Consider the following 24,676-nt stretch of genomic DNA (forward strand, 5'->3'; position numbering starts at 1 on the left):
AAAAAAAAAAAAAAAGTTAATAAAAATGTTTTCCTATAAGTCATTTATTATAGGAAAAAAATGAAACTGTTAAAAAAAGTACACATATTTGGAATCACTGTGTTCGTAACGACCCAAACTATGAAACTATAATGTTAATTTTTCCGCACGGTGAACGCCGCAAACAAAATAAACGGAAAACGTCGCTATTTTTTGGTCACCACCCCTCCCAAGATATAGAATAAAAAATGATCAAAATGTCACATTTACCCCAAAATAGTACCAATAAAAACTACAACCCGTCCCGCAAAAAACAAGACGTCCCACAGATTTTTTGACGAAAAAATAAAAAAGTTACGGCTCAGAATAGCGTGTCCCAGAAAATATATTATTTTATAGAAACGTAATTTTATTGTGCAAACGATGCAAAACTTAAAAAAACCTATACACATATGGTATCGCCGTAATCGTACCGACCGGCAGAATAAAGTAAAACTTAATTTATTGCACACGGTGAACGCTGTAAGAAATAAAGAGTTTAAAGCGCCAAAATCGCTGTTTTTTGGTCACCTTAGCTCTAAAAAAAAGATCCTGTGGGCTCAAAATGTTTGCTATACCCCTAAAAAAATTCCTCCAGGGTGTAGTTTCCAAAATAGGGTCACTTTTTGGGGGTTTCCACTGTTTTGGTCCCTCCGGGGCATTGCAAACCCGACATGGCACTGAAAACCAATCCAGCAAAATCTGCGCTCCAAAATCCAAAAGGCGCTCCTTCCCTCCCAAAAGGCGCTCCTTCCCTCCTGAGCCCTGCTGTGGGTCCAAACATCAGTTTATGACCACATATGGGGTATTGCCGTAATCGGGAGAAATTGCTTTACAAATGTTGGACGGCTTTTTCTCCTTTATTCCTTGTAAAAATGAAAAAAAATCTATGTTTCCACAGAAAAAAAGGTGATTTTGATCTTCACAGACTAATTCCACTAAATTCTGCAAAAAAAACTGTGGGGTCAAAATGCTAACTAATCCCCTAGAAAAATGCCTTGAGGGGTGTAGTTTCCAAAATGGGGTCACTTTTGGGGGGTTTCGACTGTTTAGGTACCACAAGACCTATTCAAACCTGACATGGTGCCTAAAATATATTCCTAAAGAAAGGAGGCCCCAAAATCCTCTAGGTGCTCCTTTGCTTCTGAGGCCGGTATTTCAGTCCATTAGCATACTAGGGCCACGTGTGGGATATTTCTAAAAACTGCAGAATCTGGGCGATAAATATTGAGTTGCGTTTCTCTGGTGAAACCTTCTGTGTTACAGAATTTTTTTTATTACAAATGAATTTCGGCAAAAAAAAATTGAAATTTGTAAATTTCACCTCTACTTTGCCTTAATTCCTGTGAAACGCCTAAAGGGTTAAAATACTTTCTGAATGTGGTTTTGAATACTTTTGAGGGGTGCAGTTTTCAAAATGGGGTGATTTATGGGCACTTTCTAATATATAAGGCCCTCAAAGCCACTTCAGAACTGAAACTGGTCCCTGAAAAAATGGCCTATTGAAATTTTCTTGAAAATATGAGAAATTGCTGCTAAAGTTCTAAGTCCTGTAGCGTCCTAGAAAAAAAAAAAAAAGGCCGTGAAAAAACCGATGCAAACAAAGTAGACATATGGGGGATGTTAATTAGTAACTATTTTGTGTGGTATTACTATCTATTTTACAAGCAAATACATTAAAATTTAGAAAAATGTTAATTTTTGCAGAATTTCGCTGAAATTTTAAGTTTTTCACAAATAAATATTGAATTTATCAACCAAATTTTTTCACTAACATAAAGTCCAATGTGTCACGAGAAAACAATCTCAGAATCGCTTGGATAGGTAAAAGCGTTCCGGAGTTCTTACCACATAAAGTGACACATGTCAGATTTGAAAAAATCATCTGTGTCCACAAGGCCAAAACAGGCTGCGTCTTAAAGGGGTTAAATTAAAATACAAAATACATCAAATATACACATATTCGGTATCGTTGCGTCCGTAATAACCTGCACAACAGATTTATAGCGTCATTTATGATATGTAAAATAATAAAAACGGCTTTCTTTCACTTATTAATGTGAGGCACGAGGTGTTATGAATTTAGTACCTCCATGTGCCTCATTAATAGTCATTAACCCCATCATGTACCTCACACATTAACCCAATGTTGTCCATTATGACAGTGAGAAACATGATGGGGTTAATTACTATTAATGAGGGGAACATGGAGGTTCAACGATCAATCACACCACGTGCCTCACATAAGATAATGGAAGATTTTTTTTAATTATTGTCAAAGTATCGTTTTGGTATTGAGAATCGCAATACTACACGAAGTATCGGTATCGGAGTCCAAATTTTTGTATCCTTACAACCCTAGTCCTTATTGAGATGAACGGCTGTTCGTGGTCACTAATGGCTTTCTTTCCTTGAGCACTCACTTCTGTAATGTTAACAAAAAATATTTTTTTTGTCTTAAATATTTAAATTCTAAAATCCACAGTTCTAGCCTAACAGCAAGATAAAGGTGACCACTCACCATTTGCTGGATTCTGAGTGGCATATGTCTGTCTTCCATCTGGCTTTACCCATTTACCACCAATAAAATGCCCGAAGCTTCGATCATGAGCATCAAGCCAAGCCTAGAGAGGAAAAGACAAAAAGTGTAAAATGTCCAAAATCAAGAGCTGTAAAAAGGTACTTGCCCCCTTCCAGGTGACCCCTGTTATTGCACACGTCGCACTCAATGGGCTCGGATCTTAAAATAAATAGTAATATTAGAGAACGGAAATGAGATGAATAATATACAGTAGAGAGTTTATCAAAACTGGTACAAGAAAATGTAGGAGCAGTTGCCCACAGCAACCAATAAGGCTGTAGCTTTTATTTTCCAAAAGCTTCTGAAAAATGAAAGCTGGAATCGGATTGGTTGCTCTGGTTTTCCTTTGCTCTAAAATACAGTTACATTTATTGCGGTCACTTTCCTTATTTTTTTGTATAGGGAGTTTGAGGACGGAGAGGTTACTGAATATTATTGTCAGAACTGCTCCCTTTGTAATTGGCGGCAATTCTTATAAAAAGTCAAATTCCCAGAATGCCCTGACCGTTATCATGCACAATATATGAAGTGGTTGGCTGTTGTGGACAATCCCCCTTTGTTAAAAGGGTCCTCCAAAAATAAGCTGATCATGCGGTATCTGAGAACTTGGCAGGAAGTGTTTAATTTAGCTGCAGCACTTCTACAGGTGTAATGAAGTATTACACAGTATCCATGGAAATCAATGGACTGTGTATGGTCTCATGTATTTGGCTGTATTACAGGTCCATACAAGCTCCGAGTTGTGCAGAGCCATACAACGCATCTACGGGGTTAAACGGCTGGGATCAGAGCAGTTATAGCGAGAGCCCGACTCTCGATCACCGCCGGGCTCCCGCACGGTGACGTACACGTATGCCGGTTTGCCTCAACTAAAGTCATTGTATGACGTACATGTACGTAACTTTGCAGGAAGGAGTTAAAGGGGGAATACAAAAAAAGATGATATTGTTCTACTATGTCATATGTTCATGTGGGAAGGCGGCGAAGGCCGTGATGCTGGAGGAACACGGATTTCCAGAAGGGTCTGTTTAGTACATTTAAAAAAAAAAATTAGAACTCCACCGTAAATGTTATAAAATATGTTTAGAATAAAGCCCGGGCTGGAGTTACACTGGTTATTGTTTGCAGGAAGATCCTGTTCTAATGTATAACGTACTGGCAAACAAGAAAAGAACCTTTGCCCAGTCCACAGCGATGTATATAGGAGGCCGTGTCCCAGGTCACAGCTCCCGACCAATCACTGCAGACCTGAGGGTGAATGCTCCCTGCAGCTCGCCGGACGCCCCGTCACACGCTGCCATCACGTAATGTCATTAATAGAAAGGAGAGTGGACACTACTAGCGATTCACCGAAATGGATTTCACACGTGTGAGGTTCGCCGGTGGATAAGGGTCTATTCACACGTTGCGGTTGAGCTGCGGTTAGAACTGAAACTAAAAAATTGCATCCGAAAACTGTGTGCACGTTTTCCGATGCCGTTGCGTTTTTACTGCAACCGCATAAAAAACAAACCACATCAGATTGCGGTAAAAATGCATGCGATATTTGGATGTGTTTATTCACTGCGGTTCCCAGTGCAACGTGTGAATGGACCCTAATAAGAAAAATAATCATAGGAGATTTATCAAAACTGGTGCAAAGGACAAGGGTCCTTTCACACATTGCAGTCAAGCTGCGGTTTGTACCGCATTGAAAAAACGGATCAAAAAAACCCACATGCGTTTTTACAGCGATGTGATGCGTTCTTGTTGCTGTTGCGCTTTTACCTCAACCGTAGCGAAAACGCATCAAATTGGGGTAAAGCGCAATGCGGTTTTCGGATGCATTTTTTATGCGGTTGTAACCGCAACGTGTGACACTAAGTGGAGCAGCTGTCCATAGCAACCAGTCAGATTCCACCTCTCAGTTCCCACAAGACGATTGCAAAATAAAAGCCGAAATGTAATTGGTTGCTACTGCTCCACTTTCTCCTACCACTAGTTTTGATAAAACTCTCGAGGGGTATTCACAACTTAAATGGGATGTACCATAAATGTCTGCCAGGGACCCGCACCTTCCGATTGAGGGGGGGTCATCCGACCCATGTCCCACCTGGTGAGGCAGCCACGGGTCGCTGCATGCTGGCAGAGAGAGAAGTGAGAGGCAGCGGATTTTTCGGCTCTTTTCCGTAACTGTGACTGTTAGGCCCCATGCACACGAACGTGTTTTTGCACCCGCAATTCCACGGGAGAATTGCGGACCCATTCATTTCTATGGGCCCATACACACTATCCGTGTTTTCACGGGTCTCCGCATGTCCGCAAATCCGTGCGGCAGAAACTCAGGACATGTCTTATTACCGCCCGAAAATTCGATGCGGACATGCCCATAGAAGTCAATGGGCCCGTGGAAAATGCGGGTACACCTCCGTGTGTCAACCGCAGTTTTCGGATTTGCGGAAGTGTTGCTAGGCGACGACCTGGAATGAGTTCTGTCGTCATCCTGTTATACCTAGGCTTTTTTTTTTTTTATCCGCATTTTGCGGATTACATACGGATGAACTGCGGATGAACTGCGGAGGACATTTCACGGAACACGGTCCTGGAATTTGCAGACCAGAAAAACACTACGGTCGTGTGCATGAGGCCTTAGGGTATGTTCACACGGCCTATTTTCAGCTGTTTTTCGGACCATAAACAACTTGAAAAACGGCTGAAGATACGGGGTCTGAACGCCTCCAAACATCTGCCCATTGATTTCAATGGGAAAAACTGCGTTTCGTTCCCACGGGACTTACTTTACACGCCGTTTTTTTACATCAGCGCGTAAACAAAAAACCGCTTCATACAAAAGGAGTGCATGTCACATCTTCAGCCTTTTTTGGAGCAGTTTTTCATTGTCTCAATAGAAAAACACCTCCAAAACCATCCGTAAAAAAAACGCATCAACAAACGGCTGAAAATCAGAGGCTGTTTTCACATGTATTTTACAGCTGTTTTTTGTTAAGCGTGTGAACATACCCTAATAAATGGAGAGCGCTGTGTATGTGCTTGGCCACCTCTCCATTCATTCTCTGCCTGGATGATGATAATAATGTATGGGGACCAGTGATCGGAGTAACTAGCGCTCCTCCCCATACATAGTACCATGTGACAGGAGCAAACGAGCACCGATCAACGATGTCTCATTGATCGGAGCACGCTGCACCAGTCAAAATTGGCCGGCGTAAGTGTACGGCTACACGGAGCGGCCCGGACACGGTCGCAATGCGGCCAAGAACCGCGCTGGCACTGTGTAGGCGCGGCTGTCAAATACCTCGTTAAAATGTATTCCGGTGACATGCACATCTGCACTGCCGCTCCATTCAGTCTCTATGGGAGCGCCGGAGATAGCCGAGTGCAGTGTTCGGCTTTTTCCGGTGCTGCCATAGAGAATGAATAGGGGGGAAGTTGTTGTAATCTGCAAAATCGTGCGGCCATAAAGGGTGTATTAATTCATGGCCGCACGATTTTGCAGATAAAGGGACGGTTTACCCGCGTTAACGTGCGGCAACTAACAGGCTGTTTGACAGCCGTACCGAATATGGTGTCGGCGCGGTTGTTAGCCTCGTTGCGACCGTGTCAGAGCCGCTCTGTGTGGCCTTAATGAACATTGATGAGTCCCGGAATAATGACTTGGGTCCGTGCCAGCGCCATTCATGTCGTGTGATTGTCATGTCCGTGTTCAATCCCACTGTCTAAATTTACACCTTTCAATATGAAACAAGGTCGTGTTAACGCCGCACATGCCGCTATTTTATTATCTAAGTGACAGTAAGTTACACCTCTCTGTTGTGTGACAAAAAAACAAAACGCACACATCTCCAACTGAAAGGAATAGGGGTGAGACGTCATGACAGAGTCGTGCCGCAATCAGCTGCCGCCGGCTGTGTCTACACGGGAAAGTGGGGATGCGCGACATTAAGATGTGACGCTGCCAGTCGCACCTAATAAGGCTATGGCTACACGGCGACTTTGGCCGCGACACGGGGCACACGGCAAAAGATTGCAGTGTCGCCCTGTCTGAATCACTGGTAAAAAACACTCAATGTGGCAGCATTGCGACCCGCGGGTTGCTGCGACGGTGACACGACTGTGGGTCTCATTGACTTTAAGTCGCGTAACTAGAAGTCGCCGTGTAGCCCTAGCCTTAAAGTTGCAAAAAAGTCACGGTCACAATGCGAATTCTAGCTCTCCCTAGAAACTGCAACACGGATGCAACTTATTTTCTCTTTTGTGCAACTTTTATTGTAGTCTGAGCCTTATACACGTGACGCTAAGAATAAGACCTCCTATACTTGTCATGTACCGGACACTGAAGTGGCACCAGGGGCCACATCACCCCGAGAGAAACCCCTTCGCTTCTCCCTGCATCATCCTGACACACATGATCAATATCAAGCACATCTCCGTGATCCTCCCGCCGTCCTCACCTGCGCAATGTTAGCGGCTTCAGGGGCAGGTCCATACTGCATGGAGGTGAAGATCTCTCTCACTGAGGGTTTGTGAGCCCCTATGGAGGCAGCCATGACTTTCAGTAATAAGTGACAGCCCGTCAGGCTGCTGTCCACCACAAGGGGGAGCTCCAAGTCTGCGCACTAGAAAGTCCACTTCCGCCGGAAAAAGGTCATATTATCAGCTACTGTACGGAGAGATAACATGTCATATATTATTGCTGGTTTTAGCATAGCGCTGTTACATGCGTTATTGTGATTTAATCTTGTAATCTGCCACGTTTTTCTGGAATGACGCAAGAATTGTTTGTTAGAAATTGTAATGTGTACAGGAAGAAGGTCAAAAGGAAGTGTGTGTCCACCCGGAAGTGGCCGCATGCGCGTGCAGTGAGGCAGTTACTGTTGCTGAGGTGTGATGATGCTTTAGGATTCTTGGTGAGTAATTGTAGAGATAATATAATACTTTGGGGAATGTGTCTCATGAGTAAGTGGATCTACGTGCTGGGAAGTTGACATTTGCAGTGCCAAACACTTAACTGTTGGGGTATTGAACTCTCTGCCCATAGCTGTTGGGGAGCACAGGACGTTGACAGCACATTGTTGATGGCACTCTCTGCCGGGACACTTTTGAGGGGGGCGCATCGCTCTCTGCTGGGCCACTGTTGAGGGGGGCGCAGCGCTCTCTGCCTGGCCACTGTTGAGGGGGGCGCAGCGCTCTCTGCCTGGCCACTGTTGAGGGGGGCGCAGCGCTCTCTGCCTGGCCACTGTTGAGGGGGGCGCAGCGCTCTCTGCCGGGCCACTGTTGAGGGGGGCGCAGCGCTCTCTGCCGGGCCACTGTTGGGATGGGGGAGCGGCGCTCTCTGCCGGGCCACTGTTGGGATGGGGGAGCGGCGCTCTCTGCCGGGCCACTGTTGGGATGGGGGAGCGGCGCTCTCTGCCGGGCCACTGTTGGGATGGGGGAGCGGCGCTCTCTGCCGGGCCACTGTTGGGATGGGGGAGCGGCGCTCTCTGCCGGGCCACTGTTGGGATGGGGGAGCGGCGCTCTCTGCCGGGCCACTGTTGGGATGGGGGAGCGGCGCTCTCTGCCGGGCCACTGTTGGGATGGGGGAGCGGCGCTCTCTGCCGGGCCACTGTTGGGATGGGGGAGCGGCGCTCTCTGCCGGGCCACTGTTGAGGGCGGGGCGGCGCTCTCTGCCGGGCCGCTGCTGAGGGGGGCGCTCTGCCGGGCCGCTGTTGGGGGCTGCCGTCTGTCAGGGTGAAGGTTTGTATCTGCCTGTGATAATGATAAGTTTTGATTTTTCAGACTACCTCAACGTCTGGTGAGAAGATTAGGTCAGATCACTGAGCTGCAGATCATTACCCAGAGAAGATGGCGTCTGACCAGTCGCTGCTCTCTGCAGAGCTGAACGCAGACATGGAGGAAGCTTTATATGAGCAGATGTTGATGAAGGTGCGTGACGTGACCTGCTGTATTAAAGGGGTTGTCTGATCAGAGACACGACCTTTTAGCTGGCTTTGGCAGCGGGAAGCTGCAGCCCATCAGGCCTTTACACTTAAAGAGGCTCTGTCACCAGATTTTGCAACCCCTATCTGCTATTGCAGCAGATCGGCGCTGCAATGTAGATTACAGTAACGTTTTTATTTTTAAAAAACGAGCATTTTTGGCCAAGTTATGACCATTTTTGTAGTTATGCAAATGAGGCTTGCAAAAGTCCAAGTGGGTGTGTTTAAAAGTAAAAGTCCAACTGGGCGTGTATTATGTGCGTACATCGGGGCGTGTTTAATACTTTTAATAGCTGGGCGTTCTGATGAGAAGTAACATCCACTTCTCTTCAGAACGCCCAGCTTCTGGCAGTGCAGACACAGCGTGTTCTCGAGAGATCACGCTGTGACGTCACTCACAGGTCCTGCATCGTGTCAGACGAGCGAGGACACATCGGCACCAGAGGCTACAGATGATTCTGCAGCAGCATCGGCGTTAGCAGGTAATTAGCTACATCGACTTACCTGCTAACGCTGATGCTGCTGCAGAATCAACTGTAGCCTCTGGTGCCGATGTGTCCTCGCTCGTTTGACAGGATGCAGGACCTGTGAGTGACGACACAGCGTGATCTCTCGAGAACACGCTGTGTGTCTGCACTGCCAGAAGCTGGGCGTTCTGAAGAGAAGTGGATGATACTTCTCGTCAGAGCGCCCAGCTATTAAAAGTATTAAAAACGCCCCGATGTACGCACATAATACACGCCCAGTTGTACTTTTACTTTTAAACACACCCACTTGGACTTTTGCAAGCCTCATTTGCATAACTACAAAAATGGTCATAACTTGACCAAAAATGCTCGTTTTTAAAAAATAAAAACGTTACTGTAATCTACATTGCAGCGCCTATCTGCTGCAATAGCAGATAGGGGCTGCAAAATCTGGTGACAGAGCCTCTTTAATTTACTTATCTTGTTTCAGGCCAAGCAGGAAATACAAAGCAGATTGCCAAACTTACCAGAAACAAAACAGATCCGACCCCAACCAGGTAAGAAATGTCTCATTATCAGGAGTAGATTGCACGCACCTCGGACTCGGCTTGGGTTATATTAGAAAGATTTTCATGATGACATTCTTGAGCTAATATTTATATAACTAGTGTCATTATTACTGACCTAAGTATTACTCTCCTATCTCTCTATCTATCTATCTATCGAAATACATTCAGTAATTCTAGTAGTGTACAACAGCAGTATATCGCGTGGCCCATCCCCTATGAATATCATAGTGGGGCCCCCCAATAAGGAACCCCCCCTCTATAAAGCAGAGCTAATATTGGAGGTCTCGGCACATTGAATTTAATAGACACTGTAATAGTACGTTTCCCCAGTGTCGCTGCAGGGGAAACGTGGACATGATGGCAGATTCCTCCTTCCAGAAGGAGAACACCGCGGCAATTTATCAGGAGGGTTGCTGAATTAAAGGAGGTTGTCTATATGGGATAACTCCTTCAAAGCCATTGCCTTAGCCCTCTCAGAAGCTAACACACATAGTTCAGCCGTAATATTAAAAGCCCTGACAGGTGAAGTGAATACCATTGATTATCTCGTTACAATGGCGCCTTTCAGGAGGTGCGATATAATAGGCAGCAAGTGAACAGTCCGTTCTTGAAGTTGAGGTGTTGGATACAGGAAAAACGGGCATGTGTAAGGTTCTGAGCAACTTTGACAAGGGTCAAATTGTGATTTCTAGACAAACTGGCAGGTCTTCTAGGATGTTCCCGGTATGCCGTAGTTAGTACCTACTAAAAGTGGTCCAAGGAAGGACAACCGGCAAACAGGTGACCCGATCATGGGCAGCCAGTGCTCATTGATGCACATGGGGAGCGAAGGCTAGCTATCCCATCTGGTCTGATACCACAGAAGAGCAACTGCTGCACAAATTACTGAAAAGGTCATTCTGGCCATGATGTGAGAACACACAGTACATCGCAGCTTGCTTCTGTTTGGGGCTGCATAGCAGCAGGAAAGTCAGAGTGCCCATGCTGACCCCTGTCCACTGCCAAAAGCACCTACAAAGGGCAGATAAACATCGGAATTGGACCATGGGGCAATGGTAGAAGGTGGCCTGGTCTGATGAATCACATTTTCTTTGACATCATATGGACATCTGGGTGCGTGTGCGTCGCCTACCTGGGGAAGAGATGGCACCAGGATTCACTTTGGGAAGAAGGCAAGCTGGTGGAGGCAGTGTGATGCTCTGGGCAATGTTCTGCTGGGAAACCTTGGGTCTGGCATTTATGTGGATTGCATATACTAACTACATGAAGGTTGTTGCAGATCAGGTACGCTACTTTATGGCGATGGTATTCCCTAATAGCAGTGCCCACTTTTTAGCAGGATAATGTGTCCTGTTACACTGCAAAAATTGTTCAGGAATGGTTTAAGGAACATGCAAAAAAGTTCAAGGTGGTGACTTGGCTTCTAAATTCCCAGATTTCAATATGATGGAGCATTTATGAGATGTGTTGGAAAAACTTGTCTGATCCATGAAGGCCGCACCAGGACTTAAAAGATCTGCTGCTAACGTATTGGTGCCAGATATCACATTCAGAGGTCTCGTGGAGCTGTTTTTGTGGCATGAGGGGGAACTACACAATATTGGGCAGGTAGTTTTAATGTTATGGCTGAACGGTGTATAATACTACTATTGCTTTTGTTCTGCTCCTCAAAGATCTTACAGAGAAGCCGATATCGTCAGGGGGGGGGGGGGCAGCTGTAATTTGAGATGGCTTCCTTACTGGCGGCCACCCACTAGCAGTCCCACAGTGTCCTCTGTCCTTCCTGATTTATTCCTATAACGGTATATTTCCTTGTATATTAAATATAAAGGGGACCGGTCACGAATCTGATGCTTCCCTTACCGCGGGCAGCATGACACTGTGACAAGTCTACAATCATAGTCCGCTATGTTTAACTAAAGTGCTGCTGTGTTTTCGAGAAAACAAACACTGAACATAGAAAATGCACAGGAAAATCCGAATCTATCCCAGTAATTCCTCCCTTAATCTCCTGTTTTTTTTTTTTTTTACCCCATTTGCCTTGGCCTATAGACCTAACTGTAGCGTTTACACTAGACTGTGGACTGGCTGACCGCGGCATCCACGCTAGACTGGACTGGCTGACCACACCTTCCGTCTGGCCGTGCGCCAATGGGGCAGATTAACTTTTCAAAATGCGCCAGAAATCTGGTGTACGTTCTGTGCGGCACATTTATTAATTGTTTTAGACACACTTTTTCGAAATACTCAAGAGGGGTGTTTAGTAAAGACAAGAAATGGGACAAATACGGCGCTCCCCTGGGGTATTAACGTTTCAAACGTGGGTGCAATTGGTGAGTGGTGAAACATAAAGGCGCACCTGATGAAGTAGTGCTGGATGGTCGGCACAACTCCACTTTTTCACGTATCGGGTCGTAGTGGACCTCTGTTCACCGTGGTTTGCTGGCCTCCGGAGCGGACTCTGGGTGTCTGTTCCCTGGGAATAGGCGTCCTTCCAGCGTCCAACGGATGCAGAGTAGAGTGAAGAAAAAAAGCTCCTACATGAAGCACTTCATTTTATATTAGTGTTTGTCATATTATATGTTCGTTCAGAATAAATAAGAAAAAGGAACTCATCCTCCATTATCACCAACTGGAGCGCCCCATATAGGAGCTTTTTTTCTTCACTCTATTCCTCAAAAATGGTGTGTGGCTTATTGCGAAAGGGATGTGGACTGTCTGAAAGGGTCGTAACTTAAAAGCGTCACCGAGCATCAGGTGGTATATGGAAGAGCAAAGTGTCTAGCTAAATGCGCCAAATCTATCATACAGGATGCCCCACTTTGATCAAGTTGGTTCCTTTTCTGACTAAGACTTAGACAGTATTAGTTTATCTGCCCCAACGTCTTTACCGGAGAAATGATGTACATTTAAATGCTGTGTGGGTGTTACAGATCTTACCGTGTATATTTTTTTTGTTATTGGTAGGTTTCTGCATTAAAACTCGCACTTCCAAAAATGCAAAAATCTTTATTAACATCTGCAAGTCAAACCAGATCCCAGCCCCCCCGGACCTAAGTGAGCAGGAGCTAGTCAACATCCTGGAATCTGATGATCCCTCTGGGTATCGAGTCCCCATGAGCCTTGGGGAGCCCCATGTTGAAGTTGATAATAGTAAGTATTGTAATACTTTGGAGAATACAGGACACTGACATTAACTCAATGTCTCAGATTTAGTTTCATTAGATAGAAGTCTGTAGAAGAGAAACCAAAAGCGAGATTCATGAAACTATCGTTTGCCAAAAGCAACCAATCACTGGACAGCTATCGTTTTTCAAGAGCCCTATAAGAAATGAAAGCTATGTTGTGATCGGTTACTATGAGCAACAAAGACAGCGTGTCTGTTTTCATAAATCTACCCCAATGTGTCTGTCTATTTATTGTTTTTTAACCCATTCCTGGCAAAAGACAGCAATTAGGACATAATGGTGCGCCCAGTACATGGCACATGTGCAGGAACTTTGCCCATGCCATCCACAGTGTGTGTGTGTGTGTGTGTGTGTGTGTGTGTGTGTGTGTGTATGTGTGTGTATATATATATATATATCTAAACAACATCCAGCTGCAATGTCCGTGATCGGAGATAACGCTGCCCCTGCCGTTTAACATCTTAGATGTCGCAGTCAATGGCTGTAGCTGGAAGGGTTTAAAAAAATAAATAAATAATTCTTAATGTGCAAAAAACAAATCCTCAGTCGATGGAAACTTTAAACTTATGGCTCTCGGAACACCGTGATGGATAACCGACAGAAATATTGCTGCTATTAATTTTTTATTCTTAAAACTTTGGAGACACCTCCTTTCTTCCTGTATTGACCGTGCAGCAGGATGTGTGCGCTTTATGGCAGTATCATTAAGGCCATATTCACATGATATATTTTCAGGTGTATTTCAGAGCGTAAAGCAAGTACGTTTCTAAATGCACTTTAACCCCTTCCCGACGCATTTTTGTTCGATGTGGCCACATGAGGGCTTGTTTTTTGCAGGATGACTTGTAGTTGTTCAAAGCACTATTTACAGTAACTTCACACAGAGTTTTCATGGATCAAAACAACTAGGTTTGAACAGTATAAGGTATAAATTACAAGGTTGATCCATATCAGGTAAACTATTAGATTAGCATCAGTTGTTTGAAAAGCTAGTGTCCATTTACAGGCTATGTATACTCTTTTAAGCAATTTTTTTTATACATTATTTTTATTTTTTTTTATTTTTAAGAAACCGCTTCTATGTATTCTTTATACTTAGTAGCTGTATCATTCTGTCTCAGCCAATTCCGTCAGTTCAGCTGCGAGTGGGTCATGTGTGTCCCTGACACACAGGATTCAGCTAATAACCATCACATCTAAGTTCATAACCAGGTCTCTGCATAGCCGGGTCTCATCATCGTAATCTTCTGTTCGCTACATAGAAACAGCTTTCTGCCCTGCTTGTCAGGGAAGGAGCACAGCCTCTGCAGTAGCGTGGCCGCATAGCTGAGGAGAATCCTTCAACAGGGAAAGTACGGAGGGACAATTTCTACAGCTGCCACAAAGGAAAGGGACTAATTCTGCTCAGAGCCCCTCCTTTAGCGGTACGAATTAGCTGCAGCACCAAGGGGGACAAAGGGAAGAAAAATTATGAAAAAGGTTATTTTCTTTATAAAAAAAAAAAAAAAAGACTGCATATTACTTTAAAATGGCAATTATGAAAATCAGCTTTTCAGCACTTTTGGTATGAAAATGATTCATGGGATAATCCCTTTACATCCCCCACCCTCTGCTGACCCTGTCCCAGTCTACACAGCATATTTTAACAAATTGTTTACGTTTTTGAGTGGAACTTAAAACTTTTGAGGGTAATTTTTTTTGTACAATGTCAATTTTGTACTAGTTTGCATAGTAAAATAAAATAATTTTCCTTCAAAGTATCAGTCCATCTACGTTTCTTCATGCAGGTGGAAGTGGTTGCACGGCTTATGACATCGTGATAAACAGCGCATTCTTTGAGAAAATTAAGGTAACAAAGTACAATATCTGATTTTATTCTGAAATTCTGCATAACCAAAAGCTGCTGTCTCCATCTATTTTATCCTTTGTATCAATTCCACACTGCTTTTTTATATTCTTTTATCAGAATGAGCTTTTCAGGGAATTCTTTATTACCGTGGCAATGGAAGGACTTGAGAACAAGTATGAGATGGAACTCTCTAGAGGTAACTACACGGCTAGTGCTTTATGACCTGTGGCAAAGTCTCTTATCATGTTTTCTCTGCTTTCAAAGAGGTTTTCAAACTAAGAACATTTATTATCTATCCACAGGAGAGGTGAGAAGTGTTTGATTGCCGGGACCCCCACGATCACTGGAATGTGGGTGGCGAGTATGATTGGAAAGCGTTTCATTTAAAGTCGATGTGCCTGATGGAGCCATAAGCACTTCTAGTGATCATGGGGGTCCCAGAAGTGCCCCCCCCCCCCGCAGTGATTATACGTCAGTCAGTGTGTTTGGTACAACTTTCAAATACATTTTTAGTCAAAATAATTTTTACTTTTTGAGACACAGCTGTTGTGTATCCTGTACACTTCAGGTCCGCGGGACTGATGGGTTCAGTGAAAGCGGGCCCTGCGCAGGATCCAGCTGTTATCCGTGACATATAAGTTACAGGATAGGGTACAGGATTCCGTGAATTATACAGCTGCTCTGTATACAGGATACAGAGCAGCTGTATCTCAAAAAGTAAATTTTTTTTTTAATAAAAAGTAATTTGAAAGTTGCACCAAACACACTGACTGACATTTTTATTTAAAAAAAAAAACACTTTCGAATGTTTACATTGCCTTTAACCCCTTCAGGACTGAGCCTGTTTTGGCCTTCAGGACGAAGCCGATTTTTAAAATCTGACATGTGTCACTTTATGTGGTAATAACTCCGGAATGCTTTTACCTATCCAAGCGATTCTGAGATTGTTTTCTCGTGACACATTGGACTTTATGTTACTGGCAAAATTTGCCCGATAGATTCAGTATTTAATTGTGAAAAACACCAAAATTTAGCGAAAAATTGCAAAAATTAGCATTTTTCTAAATTTAAATGTATCTGCTTGTAAAACCGATAGTAATACCACACAAAATAGTTACTAGTTACCATCCCCCACATGTCTACTTTAGTTTGGCATCATTTTTTGAACATTCTTTTATTTTTCTATGACGTCACAAGGCTTAGAACTTTAGCAGCGATTTCTCATGTTTTCAAGAAAATTTCAAAAGGCGATTTTTTTACAAGGACAAGTTCAGTTCTGAAGTGGCTTTGAGAGTCTTATATATTAGAAAGTCCCCATAAATCACCCCATTTTGAAAACTGCACCCTCAAAGTATTCAAAACAGCATTCAGAAAGTGTATTAACCCTTTAGGCGTTTCACAGGAATTAAAGCAAAGTAGAGGTGAAAGTTACAAATTTCATTTTTTTTATACAAAATTCATTTGTAATACATTTTTTTCTATACCACAGAAGGTTTTTCCCAAAAAATGTAACTTATTATTTATTGCCCAGATTCTGCAGTTTTTAGAAATACCCCACATGTGGCCCTAGTTCGGTCATGGACTGAAACACAGGCCTCAGAAGCAAAGGAGCACCTAGTGGATTTTGGGGCGTTCTTTTTTTAGCATATATTTTAGGTACCATGTCAGGTTTGAAGAGGTCTTGTGGGGCCAAAACAATAAAGACCCCCAAAAGTGACCTCATTTTGGAAACTACACCCCTCAGGGAATTTATCTAGGGGTATAGTTAGCATTTTGAACCCACAGTTTTTTTGCTAAATTTATTTGAATTAGTTTGTGAAGATGAAAATCTACTTTTTTCTGAAAAAACGTAGAAATTTTTAATTTTTTCAAGGTATAAAAGAGAAAAAACACCCCAACATATGTAAAGCAATTTCTCCTGATTATAGCAATACCCCATATGTGGTAATAAACTGCTGTTTGGACCCACAGCAGGACTCAGAAGGAAAGGAGCACCATTTGGATTTTGAAATTCTGATTTTGCTGGAATGGTTTTCAGTGCCATGTCGCGTTTGAAATGCACTGGAGGGAACAAAATAGTGGAAACCCCCGGAAAGTGACCCCATTTTGGAAACTACACCCCTCAAGGAATTTTTCTAGGGGTAAAGTTAGCATTTTGACCCCACGGTTGTTTTGCTGAATTCATTGGAATTATTCTGTAAAGGTAAAAATCGACTTTTTTTCTGAAAAAAGGTAGCCATTTTTTATTTTTACAAGGAATAAAGGAGAAAAAGCACCCCAACATTTGTAAAACAATTTCTCCCGATTACGGAAATATGCCATATGTAGTAATAAACTGCTGTTTGGACCCACAGCAAGGCTTAGAAGGGAAGGAGCGCTATTTGGCTTTTGGAGCTCAAATTTAGCTGAAATGGTTTTTGGGTGCCATGTCGAATTTGCAAAGCCCCTGAGAGGCCAAAACAGGGGAAACCCCCCCAAAAGTGGAAATTACACCACTTAAAGAATCTATCTAGGGATATAGTGGGCATTTAGACCCCACAAGTCTTTTGCAGGATTTATTAGAATTAGGCCGTGAAAATGAATATCGACATTTCTTCCACTAAAATGTTGCATTTTTTTCAATTTCACAAAGGATAAAGGGGGTAAAAGCACCCCAACATTTGTAAAGCAATTTCTCCCGAGTACGGCAATACCCCACGTGTGGTCATAAATGGTTTTTCATTAGAACGTAATTAACCCTTTCTGGAGTGATCCATTTTTTTCTTTTCCTTCTTAGTTTTTTCCTCCCCGCGTTCCAAGAGCCACAATTTTTTTATTTTTCAGTCAATAGAGCGGTATGAGGGCTTATTTATTGAGGGACGAGCGGTCGTTTTTATTGGTGCAACTTTTTGGTACATACAACTTTTTGAGCACTTTTTATTAAATTTTTAGGTAGAGCCAAGGTGACCAAAAAAACAGCGATTTTGCCGTTCTAAATTCTTTATTTTTTACGTGAGACGCTCGATACATCACCCCCCACACTACAACATGCTATGTCATGGTGCGCGCAGGGGTTAATGCGCAGCGCATGGTGCGGAGTGAAAATTACAATTTTCCACTCATATGCCATTTTAGTGCACTATATGTTATGCCCAGTTTGTGCCACTGAAGACAAATAACTCAAAATAATAACCGGGTTCTCCCGGGTATGGCGATGCCATATCTGTGGACGTAAACTGGTGTTTGGGCACGCTGCAGGGCTCAGAAGGGAGGGACGCCATTTGGCTTTTGGGGCGCAGAGTTTGCTTGGTAGTTGTTCTGTTTGGGGTTTTACTGGTGTTTCAGTTTATAATGTGGGGGCATATGTAAGCTGTGCGGGGTACATCAGGGTACATGTTATCTGTGCGGGGTACATCAGGGTATAATAGTGCAGTAAATAAATAATAATCCGCAGATATGTGGCCGGTGTCGCACTGATAAATGGCGCCCGATCTTATCCGCTTTTGGAACACTGAACATTTTGCATCGCCATATTCTGGGAGCCAGAACTGTTTTATTTTTTCTCCACCGGAGCCGTGTGAGGGTTTATTCTTTGCGGGACAATCTAGTTTTCATTGGTACCATTTTGGGGTACCAGAAATTTTTTTGATCACGTTTTATTCCATTTTTTGTCAAGCAAGGTGACCAAAAACCATCAATTCTGACAATGTTTTTTATTTGTTTTTTTTATGGCCTTCACCCTGGGCTATAAATGACCATTATACTTTATTCTGCGGGTTGATACGATTACGGCGATACCAGATGTATATAATTTTTTTATGTTTTGCAGCGTTTGTGCAATAAAATCACTTATTTATAAAATTAATTAATTTTTGTGTCCCCATATTCTGAGAGCCATAACGTTTTTATTTTTCAGTCAAAAAAGCGGTGTAAGGGCTTGTTTTTTGCGGGACGGGATGTAGTTTGTATTGGTACCATTTTGGCGTACATGCGACTTTTTGATCACTTTTTATTGTATATTTTGGGAGGGTTGGTAACCAAAAAATTGTGATTCGGGCACTGTTTTTCGTTTATTTTTTTCGCGGTGTTCACCGTGCGGGAAAAATAATATTAAAGTTTTATAGTTGGGGTCGTTACGAACGCGGCGATACCAAATATGTGTACTTTTTTTAACGTGTTAATTTTTTTCCTATAATAGTCTTATTATAGGAAAAAAAGCATTCTTTGTTTATGTCACTTCTAACTTTGATTTTTACACTTTTTCAAAACATTTTTATTATCTTTTTTTAACTTTTTTTACTTGTCCCACTAGGGGACACTTAGACTGGCAGCTCTGATCGCTGCTAGAGTACATTACACTACACACGTAGTGTAATGTGTTCTAACCGTCATTGTGACGTAACTGTCACACTGACAGGAAGCAGAGGAGGAATGGCCGGAGGCTGATCCTCCGAGGCTTCCGTACATGGCAACCCGGAGGTCATTGTCTGGCCTCTGGTTGCCGTGAGAAGGATCGCCAGCCCCCGCAAATACATGTGGGGGGCTGCCGATCCGCTGTAAACCTCTTCGATGTGGTGATCGCAATCGACCACCGCATCGAAGGGGTTAATTGCCGATTTCAGCGGCGACAGGCCGCTGATCGGCAACGGGGAGAGCAGGGCTGACACCCTGCACAGTTAACCGCCGCTGCGGTGTAGCGCCGCGCGGCGGTTAACTTTTAAAGCGCGGACGTAACTGTACGCCCAGGTGCGCGAAGTTACTGCTTATCTGGACGTACAGTTACGCCAAGGTGCGGGAAGGGGTTAAGATGGATTCATGTTAATATGGCATTGATGTTAATATTTTTGTCCTCCTGCTACAAACAGCTGCCTACGAATCCCCATGGTAACCGCATGCCAATTGCTGATTGGCTGCCACAAGGGAGAGTGAAATTAAAATAAGTCAGGAGCACCCTACGTCACTAGGTTGGGTCCGCCCTGGTGGGAGTGGCTGAGCATTTTTAAAGTCACTTCCCGGGGGCTCTTGTAAAGCCAATAATCAGTATACACCTCTGCTGGTGTATACTAAAATGGTGCGACTGTACGGTATTACTACCACTGTTTTGCCACTTTTTACATCCAGGACACCTCTGATGATGCACTGCTTTTGTTTTTAGCAGTGCAGAAAAGCGTCAGGTGGCGTGTTGCTGACACGCTTTATAGACGACACATTTTTTTTCTAGATCGTGAGGAAATTGTTAATATTTGATTACTATCAGGGAGGGCAAATTAACTGTAGTGGTACAGGCATTATCAGCACGCTATCTGTTATACCGCTCTACTATCCTCTACGTATCCTATCTAGAGCCTGAATTAAGGGAAAGTTTTAGTGGCTTAGCTTAGCCCTACAGATTTTTATATCCTACAATAAAGAAATTGTATTAATAGCATTTCATATTTAATTTACTAGTTGTACGTCTGCCCTGCATATTGATGTTTTGAAGTAATGATCTCTGTACTCCCTTCAGAATGGAAAATGCTGAAAAATCGGAAGTTCATGGGATCCATCTTTGACCAGAACATCAGAACAAAATCTAAACCTATGATCCAGGAGATGGACTCACAGTAAGTTTTGGCTAAATGACAATCAGCCGGTTTAATTACTATAGCAGACTGTATACAGTATCAATGTTCTAAGTTAAAGGGGTTCTAAACTTTGGTTGCTTGTGGATAAACCCTTGTGGATAAACAATAGCAGATTTCTCATCAAGTCTATTGGCTAAGTTGCTTAATTTTAGATGCAATGCAAAGTGTACATACCCTTACAGCTGCAGGGACAGAAGTGGTTATTATTGAGGACATTTCCCTAGTATAACATTAATGTTCATTGCCTTTATTTCTCTTATTATTCTTACAAGTCATTTTAAACCTGAAATATGACACTTTTTTTCAAGGGGAAAAAACATTTATTACCAAGTGCGGAGGGCATGCTATTCACAAGTACCGAATAAGCAAAGACCACCAGCTCTATAGTGGTAGGATAGGCAGCAGCAAGACCCCCCTCCCCATGGTGCTGCTTCTCTCCAGATTAGACAAAGAGATCATACAGGAAATGTCCATCCAATCAAATTGTAGTCTCGCCCTGCCCCCTATCCCATGGCAGCCCGCCAGAGATTTTTTTTTTTTTCCTGATCCGTTCGAAAATCTAATATTCATGGGCAGATTTCGGTTTTCTCTTTTACCATCGCAATCACTATCCATTTTATAAGGTTTATTTTGTTTCTACCTCCCAGACCCGCCAAGCTCATGCCAAGCAAGTTTCTCATCTCAGAAGTTGAAAGGTTTGTGTTGTGCTATAGTTTGATGCATGAATTCATTAATAAGAATCTGTTGATTTTGTTTTACTTATACAAGTCTTATTGAATTTCGCAGTTCGCCAGTCAAACCAGATTACACAATTGTGGCAGAACCTCCTGAAGGACACCCCAGTTTTCTGGTGGCTGAAATCTCCTTGCCTAAAGTGGTGAGATCTTACAGATGGGGTTTAATAATGTAACATTTTATAGATTTTCTAGAAAATAAACATAATTATGACAAATTTCTAAATCCGTACTTCTCACGCCACTAGTTATCACTTTCTATTGTCTTCGCGGTGACATCACTGGAGTATATTCCATCTTTTATATTTTCATTTATCGTGTTGGCCATTTCAAGCAGCAGTTAGTGGTCCGAAAACCTCTTTAAAGCGGCTCTGTCACCACATTATAAGTGCACTATCTCCTATATAAGGAGATGGGCGCTGTAATGTAGGTGACAGTAATGCTTTTTATTTAAAAAAAAAAACAATCTATTTTCACCACGTTATTAGCGATTTTATCTTTATGCTAATTACTTTCTTAATGGACAACTAGGCGTGTTTTACTATTGACCAAGTGGGCGTTGTACAGAGGAGTGTATGACGCTGACCAATCCGGGTCATACACTTCTCTCTATTCACTTCCTTAGCACATAGGGATCCTTTTAGATCAGGATGTGCTGTCGTATACGGACACATTAACGATACTGAAGTGTTTAGACAGCGAATAGACATTCCACGGGATGTCTATTCACAATCTCTGCACTTCGTTACTGTTTCTGTGGTAGTTACAGCAGAGCAAGTGTAATCTCGCTGTAACCTGTCATTTACAACGTAATCTCGCGGGATTACGCTTGCTCTGCTGTAACTACCACAGAAACGTTAACAAAGTGCCGGGATTGTGAATAGACTTCCCGTGGAATGTCTATTCACTGTCTAAACACTTCAGTATTGTTAATGTTTTCGTATAAGACAGCACATAAGGATCTAAAAGGATCCCTATGTGCAGTGTAAATGAATGGAGAGAAGTGCATGACCCTGATGGATCACTGATTGGTCAGTGTCATACACTCCTCTGTACAACGCCCACTTGGTCAATAGTAAACCACGTCCAGTTGTCCATTAGGAAACTCATTAGCATAAAGCTAAAATCGCTAATAACGTGGTGAAAATAGATCGTTTTTTTTAAAAATAAAAAGCACTGCTGTCACCTACATTACAGCGCCGATCTCCTTATATAGGAGATAGGGCACTTATAATGTGGTGACAGAGCCTCTTTAAAGTGCCATTAAAGTCGAGTACAATGGAATCAGAAAAAATGTGTCATCAGTTCTCTCCCACTGGTGGTATTCGTGTGCTGACAGAAGTTTTCGATATAAACATGCCACGAGTAGCAGGGGATTCAGATCTCTGTATGAAAGAAACAACGCTCCGAACCCAGTACATTATTTTAGGAAATATAATTTCCTAATATTTGCTGTACTTTTACCGCAAAACCGTTTCACAGTTAAGGCATTTGTTGCGGACAGGTCTTCATGTTGACACCTAGTTGCCTGCGAATTGCGGTAAAATCTTAGCGTTCTTGTAACCTGTAAGTTACGTGACTTTAGTATTTTCTGCAAGGGGGAAAAAAGTTGTAAACTGATATCAGATTTTTTACAATGGTCGCTTGGAACTTTTTATCCTATACAAAAACATTGAAGTTGCAGGGGAGTCATGGAGATGCTGCAATTTTACCATAAATTGCTGAGGACTCCTTCATGGTGGAGCCACGTGCACACTTTGGGTAATTTAGTGCAGAAAATCCGCATCAAAACCGCAGGTAATTCTGCAGGTAAAATCTCACCTAATGGTTAATTATTTTTTTTATGTAGATTTTAGTGAGGTTTTTTTTTTTCTAAACTTGTCAGATGCGTTTCCGTTTGCGAATTGTACGAAAAATTTAAATGCGGATTTCAAAATACGCACCGCAGGTCAATTTATGTGCAGAAATGTTCTGCAACGTGTAGATGGGATTAATTCAAATCTCATTTACTTTGCTGGTAATGTGTTACACTGCGGATTTGCGGCAGCAAAATATGCACGCCATATCTGCACGTAATGCGAATCGCGTGCTTTTAGCTTCAGCCTATATATAAAAATGTCTTGTCTGCCTTGGCAACATGATCAATGTTACTGATCTAGTTTTCACCTTTCAGTCTTCTACTAGATCTCTTGTACTAGACTTGGGTGAAGACAGAATTGTTTTAGTTGGACGTCCTGATTTGTATCATCTAGACGTCTTCTTTCCTTATAATATTATCCAGGAACAAAGTGGCGCACAGTTCAACAAGGACACAAAGGTGAGACAATACTGTAGATGCAGCCATGTTGTATAGACCGTTGACGTTAATAAAAAATAAAAAAATCTCCCACTTAACTGTCTCATAGTTTAAAAACGACTATTTACAATAATAGGTCACCAGACACCCTCTGTAGACTGCATAGTTTGTCAAAAGTAGAAACTCCCTTTAAGATATTCTGTGGGTGAAGGATGGTATCAGGCACAGCCATCCACTAAAAAAAAAATGAATACACGTTCTTTTTAACATGGCAGTCTTCGGGCAACTGATGGCATCGGTCGGATGCATACATTCTTTTTTAAATGTTTAAAGAAGACCTCCAGTGAAAACACAACTTTCCATATCTGCATTCCCCACCTGTTTGTATACCACACTTTACACTTATTTTATGTATACTGTACTTACTATTTGAACGGCTGCCTTGTCTGTTCCATAAAAAGCCTCCATCTTGATTCTTAGATTTCCCCAGCTTTCTCTTCCTCTCTGCTTTGCTATCAATCCCATGATGCTTCAGCACAGCATCACATGACAGGCTAAAGACCATACCATTTCTGCATGTGGGGGGGGGGGACGAACGACACTGATTATACATCTCTCTGCATTCTTCTAAATAAGCTGAGAAACCATAAGAATACAGACAGGGAGGCTGCACTATATTCTTTTACATTATACCTGTGTGACAAGAATCTGTCTAAGTATCAGTGGTAGCTGATGATTGAAGTTTCTGCCCCGTCCCCCTCGTGCACAACTAGTGTGGTACAGGAACTGCTGAAGCCTATGATGGGTGACCCATAGATCTCCATAGACTCCAGTAGAGAAAGCGTGTCAGCGAGCCGGATTCACACTGCTGCTAAGCAACCATCCCAGCCTGATATATAGAGATAGAAGCAGCAAGAAAAATAACAGGTGAGAGACTGACACATGGAATACCATAATGGTACACATGGGAAAGTTTAGTTTAGGCCGGAGTGTCCCTTTAACATTTCACGCCAAACATCTTGGAATATATCGGGTAGAGATAAGTTAAGGACACATCTATGTGTATATGGGGGAGTCCAGAATGATAGGTATCGGTTCTTGTGTTTAGCGACATTGTTTTGTGTATATGATATTGTTTAGCTGCAGTATAATAAATAGTAAAATGTGACTGTATATTTCAGGTGCTGACCATCACAATGCCGATACAGCCAGCATAGCCGTGCACTCTGAGAAGTTCAACTTTAGAAACCGCTCCTCTATATATAGATCCAGTGGATCCACCTTGGCCATTGCTGCATCACGACTGTTTACAACTATGTAAATGTATGACTTGTATTGGTAATTGTATTTGACTACAATATGACACCAGAATAAATGTTTGTCTTTGTTAAATGTG

General features: G+C 42.7%; 2 protein-coding genes across 3 annotated transcripts in view; one reads left to right on the top strand and one right to left on the bottom strand.

Annotated features, from left to right (window-relative positions):
- ALDH16A1 (aldehyde dehydrogenase 16 family member A1) overlaps nt 1-7,379 on the bottom strand; it is an 80,673-nt gene extending 73,294 nt beyond the window's left edge. Inside the window, exons 1-2 of one of the 2 annotated variants that reach the window (XR_012850862.1) lie at nt 7,051-7,379; nt 2,540-2,642 (exon numbers count right to left, since the gene is read on the bottom strand). Coding sequence is in view for 1 of the 2 variants with exons in the window: in XM_075839859.1 (XP_075695974.1) it covers nt 2,540-2,642; nt 7,051-7,146 (199 nt within the window). In the remaining variant the exon portion in view is untranslated. The remainder of the gene's footprint in view (nt 1-2,539; nt 2,643-7,050) is intronic. The other variant, XM_075839859.1, reaches the window with a different exon arrangement.
- PIH1D1 (PIH1 domain containing 1) lies at nt 7,241-24,676 on the top strand. Its single transcript, XM_075839860.1, has 11 exons — nt 7,241-7,506; nt 8,375-8,521; nt 9,532-9,598; nt 12,578-12,763; nt 14,586-14,647; nt 14,765-14,843; nt 20,133-20,229; nt 20,898-20,945; nt 21,037-21,127; nt 23,158-23,301; nt 24,462-24,676. Exons 2-11 carry the CDS (start codon nt 8,441-8,443, stop codon nt 24,495-24,497), a joined length of 891 nt encoding a protein of 296 aa, XP_075695975.1. The 5' UTR covers nt 7,241-7,506; nt 8,375-8,440; the 3' UTR covers nt 24,498-24,676.

The sequence above is a fragment of the Rhinoderma darwinii genome, chromosome 10 (genome assembly GCF_050947455.1).
Source record: "Rhinoderma darwinii isolate aRhiDar2 chromosome 10, aRhiDar2.hap1, whole genome shotgun sequence".
Lineage (NCBI taxonomy): Eukaryota > Metazoa > Chordata > Amphibia > Anura > Rhinodermatidae > Rhinoderma > Rhinoderma darwinii.